Source organism: Colias croceus, chromosome 12 (assembly GCF_905220415.1).
Source record: "Colias croceus chromosome 12, ilColCroc2.1".
NCBI lineage: Eukaryota > Metazoa > Arthropoda > Insecta > Lepidoptera > Pieridae > Colias > Colias croceus.
The window spans coordinates 9061165-9080449 of record NC_059548.1 but is presented as its reverse complement, the minus strand read 5'-3'; the positions used below and the strand labels follow the sequence as shown (position 1 = coordinate 9080449).

The 19285-nt window shown below is 32.4% G+C and overlaps 1 protein-coding gene across 1 annotated transcript; it reads right to left on the bottom strand.

Annotated features, from left to right (window-relative positions):
* Nucleotides 1-1791: 1791 nt before the first annotated feature.
* Nucleotides 1792-15445, bottom strand: LOC123696418 (membrane-bound alkaline phosphatase-like). The gene is made up of 9 exons (XM_045642575.1): nucleotides 15340-15445; nucleotides 10248-10327; nucleotides 9748-9921; nucleotides 7852-8044; nucleotides 6613-6776; nucleotides 5349-5682; nucleotides 3809-4020; nucleotides 2598-2706; nucleotides 1792-2103 (listed from the first exon to the last, which is right to left on the bottom strand). Exons 1-9 carry the CDS (start codon nucleotides 15413-15415, stop codon nucleotides 1913-1915), a joined length of 1533 nt encoding a protein of 510 aa, XP_045498531.1. The 5' UTR covers nucleotides 15416-15445; the 3' UTR covers nucleotides 1792-1912.
* Between the last annotated feature and the right edge of the window lie 3840 nt (nucleotides 15446-19285).

Genomic DNA, 19285 nt, shown 5'->3' with positions numbered 1-19285 from the left:
CACAAGAGAAAAGCTACATTTATTATATTTTTATAAACTTAAGTACCTAATTTTTATGTAATTTATACAACTATTATAAGGTTAATATCATAGTAGCACTATTTGGAACATCTCAAATAATTTCCATCAATCATCCAAAAAAATCACAGATAATAGCCTAGATTTGAATAGTCAATCCTAATTTATTATTCAACCACAATAATAAACAACATATTAATAACTAATAATACTACAAACCTACTAAGTACCTATATCTAGTTCAATTAAAAAAAATACAAAAAAGATTGGGCTATAAAGCTCATTTGCTAATGAGTGTGGAGAATATTATCAAACATGGCGGTTTCATACGGTCGCAACCCAAATTGAAACAAATACAGTGAAACTTGGTTAAGTGGGACCTGGATAAGTGAGAAACCTCCATTACTGGAACTCATGCTGAGGTCCCAACACTTTGGCACTGATTTACCTCTGTTAGTGGGACGAGGTAAACCTCTATATCTGGGATTTGTTCTTTCGATTTATCATCATAGTTACCTCTATAACTGAGACAGCAAGTAAATTTTATATGCATAAGCCTCTGTAACTGAGATAACTTTGTTTACTCATTCTTAATCTACCCACAAATTTCACACGTAATTTCAAGTACGTAAGTACAAATTTTGAGCATCAATTACCTACCTTCAGTTTCGCTTTACTACCATACAGATGTTTTTTAAATGATCACACCTGTATAACTGAAATAACCTGTAGAGTGTATTCTCTCCTCTATTAATGGAACCTAATGGAACCACCTCTGTAAATGAGACAGATATTTATTTATACCTGTATATCTGAGACACTGGGTAAGTGGAATACCTCTATAAGTGAAACGAAATTGCAGGTCCCTTGATGTCTCACTTAACCAGGTTTCACTGTATTTTAAAGCAAATTACAAGTATTACCTTATATATCAGAATCAGTAAATGTAAAGTTTTATTGAACAGGAAAATTAAAGGTTTACAATTTGAAAAATAATTTATATTCTGTGCATCTTCATCCTTCACTTACTATAGTTTAACTAGAGATTAGCTAAGGTCACAAAGATACTGATTTATTTATTTATTTAAATAGGTAGACATCACAGCTGACAATTTTGACTAATTATACACAAATTTAATCACATGTTGCGGTAAAATGCCAGCCAAATTGTATGTACACAGCACGTAATTATTGAGGTTAAAAAAAAATCTTAAAAATTACATTATTTAGCACAATTCATATTCAATAATATATATATATATATATTTTTTTTTATTAAATTAATATGTAAAAACACGTTTAGGTAAAGATTACAATTCTTAAACTTATTTAACAATATTGTTTAAAATATCCTAAACAAAGTATGTGTATCGAAACTCATACAAGTATTTGTGAATTTAAATAAATATCTACTCTGAAACTGACGTGGATCGTCTAGCAGAATAAATAAGGAGCAGAAAATTATAAATTTGCACTAAACTTAACGACATAATACTTACAATTGAGACAAAAAAGGTCTGTGTGTCAGCTAGTACCAAGAACATAATATAAATATGTAACTAATGACATTAACAACAGATTAACTACATGCTTAATATCGTTACTTACTTTGTTACAAACATAATTATTATGGTATGAAAATAATACTATAGGAAATACCTAATAAATTATTACAATATAATCAACAATCATCGTCTGCTTAAAAACTATCTATACCTCTCTTTCTTTTGTTTTCAGTGGCAAAACTTTCTACCTAATATCTAAAATTTGAAATCCTGAGCCTACATTATAATACAGCATTATTCTAATACAGTATACCTAATTTCCCCCCCTTCAATTGAGCACAATATCGATAAAAATCAATAAATTAATAACACCTATCTAATAATGTCTATCATAATTCACACATGGTCAAGCCCGAACCGATGCATGCTGCATATGCTATGGCATGAGGAATGTAGTTTTGTTCATAATTCCCGCTAAAAATATGGGACCAGGGACCAATAGCGAAGACAGCGACATCTTCACCCCCGTGGGTCTCCCGGGGTATTGGGACCAGTGATGGGTATGTGTAGTTCAAGCTGTCTGAAATTAGAATAATCCTATTAACTTTCCGATCCTATTTATTTTTTAACTAGCTGCGCCGCGCGGTTTCACCCGCGTGGCTCCACTCCTGTTGGTCTTAGCGTGATGTAGCGCCTGTCCTCCTCAATAAATGAGCTATTTAACACCGAAAGAATTATTCAAATCAGACCAGTAGTTCCTGAGATTAGCGCGTTCAAACAAACCTATTTGAGATAAATGAAAACGAAGTAGGTAATTATAGTTACTTTGAAAGTAAGAAAAATAATATGGTAATTAAGATGGAAGATATTATTTTAATGCTGATGATAAAATGAAGGAGATAATATACTATTTGGTATGTAAATTTTATTGCCTCAATTAAAGCTGGTACAAGCTAATATATTTAGCTAGGTATTCATTAATTGAAGTTATCCGATTCCGATATATTAGATACTTTCAAAAAGTAGTCTCTGCTTAAGGTAAATAACAAGATAAAAAGAAGACCAAGGACTTACTCATATCATCTAACATAAGGTTGTGTCTCCTAAAGGATTCGTGGGGCTTATAACCAGGGCCATTTGCGTAACTCAGAGTGGTGTAGGGGAGATCGTCAGAAGCGTTCACCTGGAAAACAAAGGGAATCTATACATATAATAAATCTGTAGAAGGGTCAATTCTGTACATTGAAAATATTGAAAAAATAACTAGCAGGGGGTGTTACTGGATCGATACCAAACCCAAATATGTGATTAAAAAAATTTTTGTCTGTCTGTCTGTCTGCCTGTATGTGAAGACATCACGTGAAAACTACCGGTTCGATTTCGATGAAATTTGGTATAATTATACCTTATTATCCTGGGCGTAAAATAGGATACTTTTTATCCTGGAAAAATACGTAGAAAAAAAATTAATCTCAATTTTTCAGTTATCCATAGACGTTGTTCTGTAGTAGGTACCGCGAACACACGTTGCGTATTATTATAGACCTAGCCGTATTTGGGTCCAATAGATATTTATAAGATGTCATTGTCCGAGTTACTCAAAATGGAGAAATAAACCATCCACGCAAAGACCGACATCCGCGCGGACGGAGTCGCGGGCGGAAGCTAGTAGACTAATATATTGAAATGTCAGCTAACATACCTCCTGGGTATAATGTTAATGCTAGCTTTGTGCCAGTTACTTTGTCTAAATGCGATTAAAGATGGATAATATCAATCAGAATTCTATCCGAATAATAAAGTTTAGATATCAATAGAATCAGAATTATATAATTCTGCTGTTTCGAAGTAGTCATAGGACTAATCGTATATTATACTAGCGGTCCGCCCCGGCTTCGCCCGTGGTACATATTTCGCAATAAAAGGTATAGGCCTATGTTCTTTCTCAGGGTCTAAAGATTATCTGTGCCAAATTTCATCAAAATCGGTCCAGTAGTTTATGCGTGAAAACCATACATACATACATACAAACCTTTCCTCTTTATAATATTAGTATAGATTGATTTATTTTTACTAATGGAAGCAGGAAGTCCTTGGTACACAATAAAATAAACTGAAACTGAAAAACTACTAAAATTCCTTATTAGAGATGATACGTTTAATAAATCCGTTTACGTCACGTCGATTTACGAAGAAAAAACAATAAATATCTCAGTTATAACAAACACATAAACAACCTACCAAAAAATTGGCGCCGTACAACAACTGTTTACATACACACTTACCTTATTATTATTAACCAGGCCCAAAATATCAGTGCCCCGTTCACTGTAGCCACTATACGTCATCGTGTGACTATGGTCTGACGTCACAATGACGAGGGTGTCCTCTGTATTCACCAGGCGGAGGGCCATCTCAACTGCCTTCGCGAATTCTGAGGTTTCGTCGAGAGCTTTACGGGCTTTGGTCTCGTGATGAGCTGTGTCTATACGACCACCTGAAATGCCAAATGTAATTGTATGATTAATAGAGTAAATTCTGTAATTTATCAACCAAGTTTGATTTAATGTGTTGAATGAAATAAATGGAATAACAAAGCGATACTTCAAGATGGGTAAGTATACAATAGTTTTGTCAGAAATCAAAATTGGTAATTCACAACTTGGATTATCCCTTATTCAAACGCGAGCATGTGGAGGAGTTAACAAAAAAGTAAGATACGTTCCTAGGTAATTTTGGGTCGTAGATTTCAAAAATACACACAAAAGAGGGGTTAGTGGGGGGAAAGTAACCTTTTTTTGGTGGGAAGTATATGCCCCGTCATCTGTTCTCTCTTGTAAAAAGGTTGGAAAGGTGGGAACTATAGCTCCCAGTGTCCATTATGACACCAATATTTTCAAACACTAGCTAGTTGCCCTGACTCCACTTGTGAATTAAATTTTATCGTAAAAAATTATATAGATCATATTTTTTAATAAAGCAGGTGAAAGTACTCATCAATGCAAGTTTCTTTTACTAAGGGAAGAATTCGGGAATTGAAAAATGAATGACTTCAACATAAACAAGGCATTTTTCTAAAACAAAATAAAAGCAATAGGTAAATATAATGTATTGAGTTAAGATGTCTAATTATCTGATCAAGAAATAATGAATATGAATAAATAAGTTGCTTATACCAACTAAAAAGATTTTTTAGACACATGGATTTTATATATAGAGTTTCCGAATGTCGTGTGCAGTGAAGAACACTGGGATGATATCTTCCCACTTATAGACTTAATTTCAATCGACTCTACCAAGGTATAAACGAAAGATTCTGGGCATATTTTTACGTTTCACGCAACCGTAATATAGTCTAGTTTACATAGCTAAAACTCAAATCTACTTATCTAATTTTTTTTCAGCACTACACAAAAAACTAAAAAATAACGGTCGTTTTTGGCGGAAAAATCACGTCCCTTCACTTTGACGTGTGTTTACCATGACATATAATAATTCTCTGAAAAGTGTTTCCATGAAAAAAAGTTCTCTGAAATGTTAAGATTGCGTAGATAAATATTACACTGCATTAGGTTTAAGCATATAAAAATAAAACACGATTTTCTTCAATCTGAGACGTGGGAAGTATAGCTCCCAGCGTTTTAATAAGGGTTATCAGATAAAAATATATGACTAAGTACCTAAATTGTAATCATAATAGAGTCTTCCATATCTTACACAATCGGTCAATATTTTCGAGCTCGAAGTTCATCATCAATAGTGTGACATTATAAGCATTACCACGTCATTGCATTATAACTTAACAAAATAAACAGGTTACCTTACCTTCGACAAACAGGAAGTATCCATTCTTATTTCTAGACAGCAATTCAATAGCTTTCTGTGTCATTTCACTGAGACTTGGATCATCATCATCAGCCTCTAGATGATATGGCATGTGATCATGTGAAAACAATCCTAGAACGCTATTATATTTATCGACATCTAGATTATACAATTCTTTTCTGTTCCTTATATACGTGGGTTTGTATCCCAATGATTCTTTTGTAAGGAGCCATTCTCTAATGAGGTTTTTGTTATCACGCCTGTATCCGGGTTGACCTTTGTTATCCTTTTCTGTTTTTGGCATGAAGTTCTTTCTACCGCCACCAAAGACAACCTGCAATTAGAGAAATGTAAATTATTTTATGCAATTGAATTTTCGTTTTATTTTTAAATGTAGGTTAGAGAGAAATGACTACAATATTACTCTACCCACTATAACGTATCATACCTACCTACTATGGCCGTTAGTATCTATAAAAAATATGATATTTGGCATATGCAGCCACAAATATGATAAACCAGCATTTTTATTATACAGTATAATAATATAAATAGCATTTGTGTAGCATCACAATATACCACTCATTGTTTAAATGAAATATAATTTGTTGGAAATGTATTGACTAATGAGTGTATTCAAGAGCAAAATATTAGAAATGTTATATTAATATAGATGAAGGAACCAAATGCATCGATTAACATCACTTAGCATTGAAAACGTTGTGAATGTGTTTTAATTTCCTACTTTGCTCCCAGTTTACCTTGCATGTCAATCCGGACGTATAACCAAGATCCGGGACCTGTTGCAGTATTTTATATGCAGCAGGATATATTAAAAGTAATAATTGGGAATCCGTTTTCTTTACTGCAGTCGAGACTGGTTTGAAACCTTCACCCAGGAATATGGATTGGTTTATTAAGGGTATTTGATATTTGCCATATTTATGCATTCGATAAATGTATTAATGCAAAAGTAACACTGCCTTTAACTTACGATATCGCATTTTGCTTTAGTATGGACTGAATTAATTGGGAAATAAAGGCGAGAGGATTAGCGCATGTAATTCAAAATATGTATTTTTGTTTTATGAAGAATAGTTAGTGATTTTAAAATTTGTTTCCTAAAGTGATCGTGTAAAAGAGTTATTATTGTATGTATTGTATACAAGATACCACAACTACTGTTTCCTGCATCATTCCTCTTAACTCTAGCTCTCCAAATCTTCATATTCTATACCAACCAAGGTTATCCAATGAAACTTACATCAACATGACTGCCAACACGACCTCTCACGAGTTGCGTCGCGATGTCGTCACAGCGCAGGCCTTGCTTCGGCAGGTCAGCGTCTGCCTCCCACCGTCGGTCAGCGGAGTGCGCGTACGCAGACGCCGGCGTCGCGTGCGTGACCCGCGTGGTTGTTACTATACCTGGGGATTTAGTACTTGATTAGATTTGAATATTGTTATTTTATATCCTTAATTAGATTCTATTTTTTTAGAGTTATAAAATGAATAGAATTATTTGTAGAGTTATTAGAATTGTTGTACTCATTGCTCGCTAGACAATTGTTTTTTTTTTCTAGGCTACCTATTATTTTGTAAAGTAATAAAGATAGTTACTTGTTTACAGTAGCGGATTAACTTTATGAATATCAGTATTTATTTTACTAATGTGACCAAGACAAAAATCAACCTAGACATGTAAATTTAGATATCTGAAAACTTTCGTACTTTTGTAGTCAAAGTATAGATGACTTCTGAATTATATCCCAGCACTACATTTTGGCCAGTAAAACAATAAGTAAACGTGCTTCATTTAATTCTAATAAAAACACTTCCTGGAAACACTAACGGATGCTCACGCTTTGCATGAATTTGGATTCATGGTTGTTTGATTTATAAATTATCAAACAAATAAGCTGAAATCCCAATATGGTAATAATCATTTCTCATAAATAATTTTCTGGCTCTAGTTCATAGAAATCATTACTCTTGACCGAGTTTTCTTTCAATTGTCTAGATTTAGTGTCAAGGAGTTATTTTTATGATCACTTCATGTTTTTATTCTCTCTTAATTTCAAAATAGATTAGTATCGATCTAACAGTCTAAAGGCCTTTAAATTGTAATCAATGTTAGTGTTAATTAGTTGATTCTATTAGGAAAAGTCTTATCAAGATTATGTTGAATTATTACCAAGTAAAAAACATCAACTCAATGTTAATAAAACAATCAAAGGTACAAAAATTGGGTCATCTAATAATCTTCATTCTTTATATTAAAATCTAGTCAAAATTTTATTAAATCTATTGAACTCAAACTCAAACATTTATTCATTCAATTAGGCTTCTTCCAGAAGCACTTTTCACCTTCACTAGTATACCTTATACCTCCGTATGTTATAGTTACCTCATAATCATACCTAATGTTACAATACTGATGAATCACAAGATATATATTTTGCATCTTCTAAAACATAAGACGAATAATTTACGAAGTTAATACCTGTAGCCTTCCCGGCCTTCTGTGCCCAATCAGTCAAGCCAGTAACAGAATTAGCAGCATTGCGCTGTCCCTCACAGTCCCCTCGTTTGACAGCAGCACTAAGTCCTACAGTCTGACTGTTGGCTTTCACCCCACTGAGGTAGGCTGTTCCGCTGCAAGCTGAATCTGCTACATTGTGATCTACACAATACGTCTGCAGAAACAATATTAGATTATATTACTATAAATATAATAAAAAAAAATAAAAAAATAATAATAAAATTTATTAGCAATAATTATTATTTTCTGTGTATCTTAGCTCGCTTTTATTAACTTCATCTTTAAGTTTGTATATAACTGACACCTCTAGACTCGATTATCCACTTTAAACTAACATAATATTTAATTAAAACTTTGTACACTTATCAGGGATCGACGACACTATAATAATTTCAAGAGTTAATCTAATCCTGAACCAACAAATATAGTATAGTGTGTTTGTGTTTCTTAGATTATACTGTGATTATATTATTATACTATGAATTTTTATATCTATACATATAATAAATCTGTAGAAGGGTCAATTCTGTACATTAAAAATATTGAAAAAATAAATAGCAGGGGGTATTCCTGGATCGATACCAAACCCAAATATTTGATTAAAAAATTTTTTGTCTGTCTGTCCGTCTGTCTGTCTGTCTGTCTGTATGTGAAGGCATCACGTGAAAACTAACGGTTCGATTTCGATGAAACTTGGTATAATTATACCTTATTATCCTGGGCATAAAATAGGATACTTTTTATCCCGGAAAAATACGTAGAAAAAAAATTAATCTTAATTTTTCCGCGCGGACGGAGTCGCGGGCGGAAGCTAGTCATGAATAAATTCATAAGTTATCTAAACCATGTAACAAACTGTATTTCTGTGTATGTACAATAAAGAGTATTCGATCATTCATTCATTCAATTTTTATTATCTGTGCTAGCTATTGCAAGTTTTCGTTTTATATTATGCAGCTATTTGTTAGTTTTCGTTTTATATGCAGTCAAAATTAACAAGCATTTTCAATCCAATGTTGAATTCAAAATAAAATCTTTGCCGTTTATTGCGATTGGAGCTTTAATGAGTTTGTTTATCGCCTTTTAAGCAAGAGATATGGATTTCATTTTCTGTTGTGCACGTGTAGAATGAAATTTCTATTTTTAACCACAGAAATAGCAATTAGAACCCTAAATCTTTTCGTTTTTATACAGAGGAACAGCCTGTATAAATCGAAAATATTTAGGCACTATTGGTATACTATGTGCGAAGGGCCTTGTAGTTTTGCATACACTGATCACGTAACAACAAAATTACGTCAAAAATGTTTGCTAAATTTTTCCTGAAGATCCATGTTTTCTTCTCTAATATACCGCTTCACGCAACCGGCATATACCGCTTCGCTAATGTGAGCATTTTGAAACATAATCTTAAACGAGAGGTCACGTGCTGGTGGCAAAGTTGGGCGGGTTGCTTGTTAGGTGTACACAGAGTTTTAAGAATTCATCTATTTGAAAAAAAAAATGCGTCTGGAATTTTATAAGTATTTTTTACGTACTCAGCGTATGTAAAACTATAAACTCCTTTGAGCTTAGTATACCAACAGTGGGACACCCTGTATAGTCTCGATGCCTATGTTGTTGCTACATAAAATTGTTTATATGTCGTTATGTACTACAATATTACTTTTGTGTAGATAGATCTTTACCAATGCCAAATTAATCGACAGAAATGAGTCAAAATTATAGTTTTAACTTTTTAATTAATCAGGCACTTTTGCAAACAAAATTAGTAAGGATGTCATTTTTTTTTGCTCTATTTTGTGTTATATTAACACAAAATCGAGATCAAATTGACAAATATAAATACTTTATAACCTTAGCTAACCCAGTATGCGGGAACGACTCGAAGCTTAGTTTCACCTCCTCCCCCGTGAGGCCGTACTTCCTACCCAAGTAGACCCTGGTAGCTGCCAGGGTGGTGATGCTCATACCATCACCAAGGAACAGGATTATGTTCTTGGCTATGTTTTTATTTTGCGGTTTTGATATCTGAAATAGGGGAACAAGCAAATAGCGGTTTTATTTTAGCTTAAATTACCAGTAGATGAGTAATTTGATTTTTCAACATTGAGTCATTTCTATTTGGTATGATGATGCTATGTAAAAATAAAAAGCGCATTGATATCCTAAATATAAACACTGTCCATAGGTGCTAGGAATTGAGAACCTTCCGAAATAAAGCGAATGAATCATGGTAGGTAATTTTCTTCGAAAAACTATTAAAATAATTAATAAAGAATACAAGCTTTTAAAATGGGTTTATACCTAGATATTTTAATGATTTTGTTTGATACAAATATTATTTAAATATTTACCTTTGATCTTAAGGTCCATTGCGCCTGCAGCCTCCAGTGATCTTTATTTTTCTCGTCAAATGGTGTTTTAGGTACGCCATCTGTAATAATAATTATCAATATTAAGAACTATTTGTGCTCCGCGGTTTTACCAGCAGTGTTCAGCTCCCATTGATCTTAGAGTAATGATATAATATAGCCTTCCTCGATAAATGGGCTATCTAACACCGAAAGAATTTTTCAAATCGGACCAGTAGTTCCTGAGATTAGCGCGTTCAAACAAACAAACAAACTTTTCAGCTTTATAATTTTAGTGTCTAAGATTAGTTCATAGTAAGGTATTAAATTGTTTGTTTATTGGTACAGCAATACCAGTTCAATATAAGTGGTCTTATTAAAATGTTATTTTATTTTATTTGTATATTAATTGTGTAATACCTACGTGGTGGTAAATTTTATACAATGCCACGTTTTGAGAAAAAATATATTTGCCTTTATTATAATAGTCCCTATAATATTATTATCTTCGTAGACTTTTATAGCTGTATTTTTTATAACGTGAAAATTTCCTTAAACTGCAGCACATTAGGGCAAGGTTGTATTGATTAAAAACATGTAATATTGCAAAATGGCTATTTAATTCTCGTTATCTCATTTGTATAGAAAGGAAACCTTGGCCCAGGTGCCTAGTGTCATTGACACTGGGAAACAATTTCCACATGATATTTATTTATGAAGCGAGATATAGTAAAAAAAGGGATTCCTTTATATTGCCGTTGTTTTACCTTGTCTCTATCTAACACAATATTATATTATGTATCTACTTTACTGATGCTGTATAAAAAAAAGACGTGCGGCACTCGGGGGCGGCCGCGGTAAAGCTATTGCATAGCATGCCTTCAAGCCACACCTCCGAGCCCGTCGGAGTGGGGAGCGTGAGGTTTTTTCGTTATGGAATTTCTCGATTCGGTCCCCGCGCTCAAGGCCCGCCATAGAAGCTATGCTTAAAAAATGACTTCGGCCGATAACCAAAAAAAAAATGTCCTTATTTAAAAAAACGAGTGTGTGTGCCGAGCACACCTGTCAGAATTGAAACGTCTTTGGCAAGATTCAAAGATATCAAAATCGTCGCCTTACTCCATTTCGTGACGGTATTTCAATGACGCGACCTAGAAATTTTACTCTCAACGCCCCTAAAGAAGTGTTACTTCAAAATTATGCTACGGATTGAGTACCTATATCGAGTATTTTCATAATATAGATAGGTACATTAGGTAATAAAAATATTTTATTTTTTTTAAAAATAAACATAAACATAATTAAGCGGATAAAATAATTATAAATAACTAACCCGGCGAACTCCGTTTCGCCACCTTATGTTTAAATACCAAACGAAATGTTACATAAGGCGCTGTATGTGAAAAATCTTCCCGGTTTTCCCGCTTTTCTGTTGAAATGTTTCCTGAATTTTCTTTGCTACAAACCTCACGGAGCCAGAGACCTATCCAACGAATGCAAATCCGTGGAAATCGGTTCGTGCGTTCTGGAGTTATAGCGTCAGGAAGGAAAACCCGACTTATTTTTTTTTATTAGATTAAGTAAGATTAGAAAAATACACATGTATGAAAAAATATTGGAAAATGTAACTGCATTCATTTCACAATTCATTTCTTCTATATTATGGCAGATTCGACACAGCTGTTATTATGTAAATTAGGCATGAAGATTTATATTTTAATGTTTTATGATCAATCACATGTCATAGTTAAAGTGAAATAAGTATAGTTATACTATGGAACCGATAATTATAATAAGGATAAAAATATTATTTAATGATGTGAATTATGTAATTACTAGCTGTGCTCCGTGGTTTTACCCGCAGTGTGCGTGTTGGTCTTAGCGTGATAATAAATAGCCTATAGCCTTCCTCATTAAATGGGCTATCTAACACCAAAAGAACTTTTCAAATCGGACAAGTAGTTCCTGAGATTAGGTCGTACAAACAAACCAACCAACTCTTCAGCTTAATAATAATAGATATTTGTCATATGACATAAACAACAGTTTGCATTAAAATGACAACATTGTCATTTTAATGCAAATTGTTGTTGTTTAGATAATGTGTAATATTAATCTCACACTCTAGCGATCCGCCCCGGCTTTGCCCATTTTCACATAATATCATAACCTATATTTAGAATCTGAGTTCTACCTATAGGTTATATGTGATCCATGAGGATTACATACGAATCCAACTGTGAAAGAGTTTTTGAAATCGGACGTAGATAAGTTCAAACAAACAAACAAACTCTTCAGCTTTACATTATTAATTTATTAGTAAAAATAAAAGCGCTTGTGGTTCGGATATCGGGAAATAATAAATTATTATTTTGGAGGTTCCATAAGTTTTAGCTTTCATTGAATAAAACATAATTATTTATTGTTTAACAATATTGAATATCCATTTCCTTCTTTAATTACTACTTTGTAAGTATATTATGTTAAATTATGTGAGTCATAAACTATGGCCATTTTGAACAGACTCTAGTTATCAGTTAGGCTCTTTGTTTAGGTTTAATCGGATAAGTATTATCAAACATTTTTTGCATTTTGAGATTATTTAGTTCGCAATGTTTGAGTCAATCAACAGTTTTGGCTGAAAATTAGGCCAGATGGGATAGAAGAGAACACACTCCCAGAGGAGATAATATGAAAAAATGTATCTCCGAAATCTTTGTAGGTACGTAATACTATGTAAAGTACATTTAGAACGACCTTATTAAATGATTCTTTTTCTTAACGTATGGCAAACGAGCTTCCACGTCACCGGTGACCGGACAGAAAGCGATGATTGGCGCCGCCCATGAACATCCACAGACTCTGGAGTATTGTGACTTGTGAGTGCGTTGCCGGGCTTTGATGGAGCAGTACGCTCTCTTCTTGAAGTAATCCAAGTCATAGAGACTTTTGGAAATGCTGAATTTGGAAGGTAGTTCCACAGAGGAGTAGTGCGCGGTAGGATTTCCTCCTAATACGTATAGTGGAACGATTCTATTTTTTGGGTGCGATAGAGCAAGAATAGGATTCAAAAGAAAGAAAAATTCAGTCCGGGGAGAAGCGTTAGATATTATTATATACTAGCATCCGCCCGCGACTCCGTCCGCGCGGATGTCGGTCTTCGCGTGGATAGTTTATTTCTCCATTTTGAGTAACTCTAACAATGATATCTTATAAATATCTATTGGACCCAAATACGGCTAGGCCTATAATAATACGCAACGTGTGTTCGCGGTTCTACGGAACAACGTCTATGGATAAAACTGAAAAATTAAGATTAATTTTTTTCTACGTATTTTTTCAGGATAAAAAGTATCCTATTTTACGCCCAGGATAATAAGGTATAATTATACCAAGTTTCATCGAAATCGAACCGTTAGTTTTCACGTGATGCCTTCACATACAGACAGACAGACAGACAGACAAAAATTTTTTTAATCACATATTTGGGTTTGGTATCGATCCAGTAACACTCCCTGGTATTTATTTTTTCTATATTTTCAATGTACAGAATTGACCCTTCTACAGATTTATTATATGTATAGATTATACTCATGAATCATGATTTACCTAAGTAAAAATGATGGTACTAATGGCGTTCATTCGAACAAAATTCGATTCATATTTTAATTTTGCAGTTATGAAAATATTTATAATTCAATCAAATAAAATTCTGAGAATCATTATTGTCTCTTTGTCTTGTAGTTTTATTCTCAAAACAAAATGACACAATATACTTTTGGTTGTTTGTTCATGAAGGTCTTTAATTATTTTTTTTATTATTATTGCCTTTTTAATTTAAAAATGTAAGAGCCATTAAATAGAGCAGATAATTAATTAGCATTTTTATGCTTTTATATAATCCAAAATGAAAGAAAACTTGTATTAGAAGAATATTATAACAAATATTTCACAAAGGTATACATACACCTAAGGTATGCAAGTTTATGTGTAGGTATAGTTGTGTGTTTGTGTGATACCTACATTAATTATGCATTATGCAATTATTATATTAATTATACAAATCCAATATTAACAGACAGCCGTTTATTTTTAAAATAATTAATTCAGATAACTTAATTAATATGCAACTATTTACATAATATTATATAGTTGTAGTTTCTGTAATGATTTCGATCCTAAACGCTCTATATAATATATCCCTATATCTTTACTATCTTCCCGACACAGTTTCGTCCGGATATCCATTAATTAAAGCTTCGAGCTATTATCCTAATCCAGGTAGACAAATGTTACTAAAAATCGATAAAACTATTCAGCCGTTTTTTGTAACTAACAAATTTCTTTTATGGTCGCTGTACACGGGTAAAGTAAACGGTAGAGTAGAGCTGTAGAGTACCAACTGTCCTACTTACTATCCTAATGTAGCATTGGTAGAGTAGAGAACTAAAATCTCTACTAAAACTGTTAGAGTACTGAGAACTGGTAGAGTAGTATGCTAGTTCACTCTACCGATTACTCTATCCGTGTACAGCTGCAGCCATTACAAGCTATAAATTAAAAATATTGTTCATAATATTGAATGCAACGAAAATTATATTAATAACTAGCTGCGCTCCGCGGCTTCACCCGCGTGGCTCCTGTTTCTCTCAGCTGCAGCGTGATGATGGCTATCTAACACGAATTTTTCAAATCGGACCAGTAGTTCCTGAGATGAGCGGGTTCAAACAAACAAACTTTTCAGCTATAATAAAAATATTCTATAAATTGTAGTATAGTATAGATTTAAAAGAGATAGAATGGCATTCATCATAAACCTAATAACATTAATAAGACGTTCTCCTGGCAGTTTGATTAAGGTCTCATAGTACATCTAGACTTAATAATATTATAATGCTTTATGAACCAATTATAAATATTGTAAAAAGATTTACTTTCCTTCGTTTGTTTTGAAATTTTGTATTTTTCGAGACAAATTTCTATCATAATTGTTTATTTCTTGCTTAATCGAAAATTTAATAAAAAAAACAACATTGGTTTATTTCATAAAATTACTTCATAAGCAGCATAATAAGCTTTTAAAGAAAGTACTTACTTTTATTATTTACACTCCTTGATTTTACGTAAGCACAAAAAATTAAAACAAAAATCAGAGAAAACCTCATTTTCATCACTTTAACTATAACTTTAATTTTATTTATTTATTTGTCATTATTTTCTGTAATACATAAATATAACAAATAATTAATTATTATACAAGAAGTTTATTCTACTGCGGTCGACATAATACTAGTCATATTGCTCTTTCATATCTCTTAATAATGCAATTTCGGTGGCACAGAGAAACGCATGGAGTTGTCATTGAACATACAATTATGTTTTTTAATTACCTTACTAACAATGTACACAAAGCTATGTAGAATTTGTTTGTGGACGTGATGGTACGTTTTAAGTTTTTTTAAACATGAATATCCTTGAAACTATAACTGTATATAATATTATGGTAGCCAATCAATTTATTTTATAGTTAAATGAAAATATGTAAAGATAACATTTTGTTTAAATAATAAAGTGGACCGTCAAAGTAATGCATGTTTAAAAATCATAAAAATAACGAGAATTTAGTCACGCCATCATTCATTTGATTTAAATTAAAACACTTCTCTCGTAATGTTTTCGAATGTTTGCATTAAAATAATATACGTGGAAAACTCTACTTATTCATATTTTGTTACCTATATAATTATTATATATAAAAAAATGAAACCCGTTTTCCTCGGTCACGGCATCACGCGTGAACGGGTGGACCGATTTCGATAATTCTTTTTTTATTATATTCCTTGAAGTACGAGGATGGATCTTATGTAAATACTGGCGAAGCCGGGGCGGATCGCTAGTTATTATAAAAACCGCATATTTTTTGATAAATCATCCATAAAAGCCCACTAATTATTTATTTAGAATCTATGAATAAGATACCTACATTACTTTTATTATTATAAAAGTGTAGTTTAATCTGTTCAGTTACTGCTAATATTATACCTTGTCAGGAAAATATTTTTGCTACATTTTTATTAAATGCACAAAACAACTCCATGCATTTTTATTCCATTTCAATATAATCTGGCGGTTGAGAACCAACCTTTGAAAGATTCCTTAAATTCTGAATTATAATAATCTTTTATTTCAACAAATTTGCTGAACTAATTTCGGTGAATACATTATACATGATAATGTCACAGACCTACGTATTCAAATGTATTCCTACACACACAGTTTCTATAATAATACACCCTTTATTTATGTTTGTTTATGTGATCGACTGAAAGACAGTTTTTTAAACTTCTGAACAAAGCTGAAACCATTTTGTGTATAAAATATGTCAGCTAAAAATATCGAGAAATATACACAAAAATTATATATTATAGCTATAGTCTTAAGTATCTACATCTATACGTACAGACGAACGTAGAACCGTCTTATTTTTATGAAGTCGGTTAAAAAGAATAATGTTATATGACATTGAATATAAAAGTTAAAAGTGTTAAATATCAGCGAATGGAAAAACCGCCCGTAAAGTTCAAACTGCCATTACTTTTAAAGAATATAACCAATTCAGGATCCATGAACCTATATTTAAAAACACAAAGAAATGAACATAATATTATAGCGAAAAAATAAATATTTATATACGGTACTAGCTTTCTGCCCGCGGTTTCGCCCGCGTTTTCAAAGAAAAAACCGGGATAAAACCTATCCCATGTGTCAATCGAAGTTACCCCTATATGTGTGCTAAATTTCATTGTAATCGGTTCAGTAGTATTTGCGTGAAAGTGTAACAAACAACTAACCGGGGAGATACCTAGTACAAAATATTATATTATGTGTAAAAAAGTCCTATACATAAGGATAACGCAACGAATAAGAATAACCCTATAATATATCCCTATATATGTTATAAACGGTATTTTGTAAATAATTGTAATTGAATAATGTCCGTATTTATTTATCACTAGCTTTCCACCCGCGGCATCGCCCGCGCAGTCAAAGAAAAACCCGCATAGTTCCCGTTCCCGTGGGATTTCCGGGATAAAACCTATCCTATGTCCTTTCTCGGGTATCAAAATATCTCTATACCAAATTTCATGCAAATTGGTTCAGTAGTTAGGGCGTGATTGAGTAACAGACAGACAGACAGACAGAGTTACTTTCGCATTTATAATATTAGTATGGATTTGTATTATATTTTGCTATAAATCCATTCCAGTATTAGATCATTTACCAGAGCTGATATCTACTACTAGGTATCTCTGTTAAAACTTCGTTGCAAATTATAGTAATTTGAACTTTTAAACCACACGTCTTTAAGAGAGATAATCTATTTTATTCTCCTTATTCTTATATTATAATATATTTGAATGTAGAAGTAGATAACAAAGAAGTATTTTTCTTAAAATCTTATAAATTACTTTTTTCTAGTTAAATGCAATGCAACAAAATGTAAACATTCCTCATATCAGAACTACTATAAAATCCTACGTATAACAATAGTTCCCTGAATTTTATAAATTAAAGTCGTTGTAGTAACACCAGAATAACTCCAGATCTGCTGAACGGATTATAATAGGTACTTTAATTTTTTTTAATTATTGTCCAATATAACAAGCAAAATAGGGATTTGTGAGTGACACTTTTCCTTGGGTATGATTGTAGTTCCAGAGAAAAACCATATGAATAAGGTGGGAGATTCCCTATTTATTAACATACGTAATAAAATGTTTATTATCCATACTAATATTATAAATGCGAAAGTAACTCTGTCTGTCTGTCTGTTACTCAATCACGCCTAAGCTACTGAACCAATTTTCATGAAATTTGGTATGATATTTTGATACCCGAGAAAAGACATAGGCTACTTTTTATCCCGGGAGAATGACGCAATCCCGAAAATCCCACGGGAACGGGAACTATGCGGGTTTTTCTTTGACTGCGCGGGCGAAGCCGCGGGCGTAAACCTAGTATTACTATAAAATTGTGTTATGTATGAACAGTCACGTAAGCTTTATGTACTGTTTGACACGGAAGGAAAGATGTGGTAGGTAGGTACATAGAAATCTAAATAACAAGACACTATTATTTAGATTTCTATGGGTAGGTATCTATATTCTTTCGTCTTTAGCGCCTTTTTTGACGCTGGTATTATCTTATTCTGATCAAGAACATTATTTATGACTAATGAGTTCTAACTTCTAAACCATTCTTTCTTTGATATATTTCTTAGTTTATTTTTCTTCCTTCGTATGCTAGTTCGGTGACAAAAATCAGCCATTTTTGTAATGCCTTTCTGATTAATAATAATAATATGTAATATATTGATTACATGATGTTTTTTATATCCAGGATAATTATTATTTACGACTAGCTGTTCCGCGCGGTTTCACCCCCGTGGCTCCACTCCTGTCGGTCGTAGCGTGATGGTATTATAGCCTATAACCTTCCTCGATAAATGGGCTATCTAAAACTGAAAGAATTTTTCAAATCGGACCAGTAGTTCCCGAGATAAGCGCGTTCAAAGAAACAAACAAACAAACTCTTCAGCTTTATAATATTAGTATAGATTATAATAAATCCTTGTCATACAGTTAGATGGTTTGAGTTTGAGTTTGTATTCATAACTTCTCAATGACAATGCTTAAATACTACCTACCTACCAAAGCATTTCTTTTTCTCATACAATAAAATTACATGAAAGAAAAGAAAGGAAAGCACTGAAACACAATATAAGTCAAAATAATTTATTAGTATTTCCATGGTCTAAATATTAGTCATAAGGCACCTACAATTATTAATAAATTCATTTATTCACAATTAATTGCATGAAATAATTCGTACATTAAAATTCGATAATATTCATATAAGGAACTATCAACTATTAAATAAAACACAATACATGAATAAAAATAACACAATGATAACTATAATTAAAATAAAATATTTAACTGAATATAAATTTAAAAATATTTCTTTTCTATGATATTTTG

Excerpts from the sequence above, each read along its gene's own strand:
- LOC123696418 (XM_045642575.1), bottom strand. The coding sequence starts at position 15,415 with ATGAAAATGAGGTTTTCTCTGATTTTTGTTTTAATTTTTTGTGCTTAC. Across the intron at positions 10,328-15,339 it reads AAGGAGTGTAAATAATAAAA|ATGGCGTACCTAAAACACCA; the intron begins GTAAGTACTTTC and ends TTATTATTACAG. Across the intron at positions 9,922-10,247 it reads AATGGACCTTAAGATCAAAG|ATATCAAAACCGCAAAATAA; the intron begins GTAAATATTTAA and ends CCCCTATTTCAG.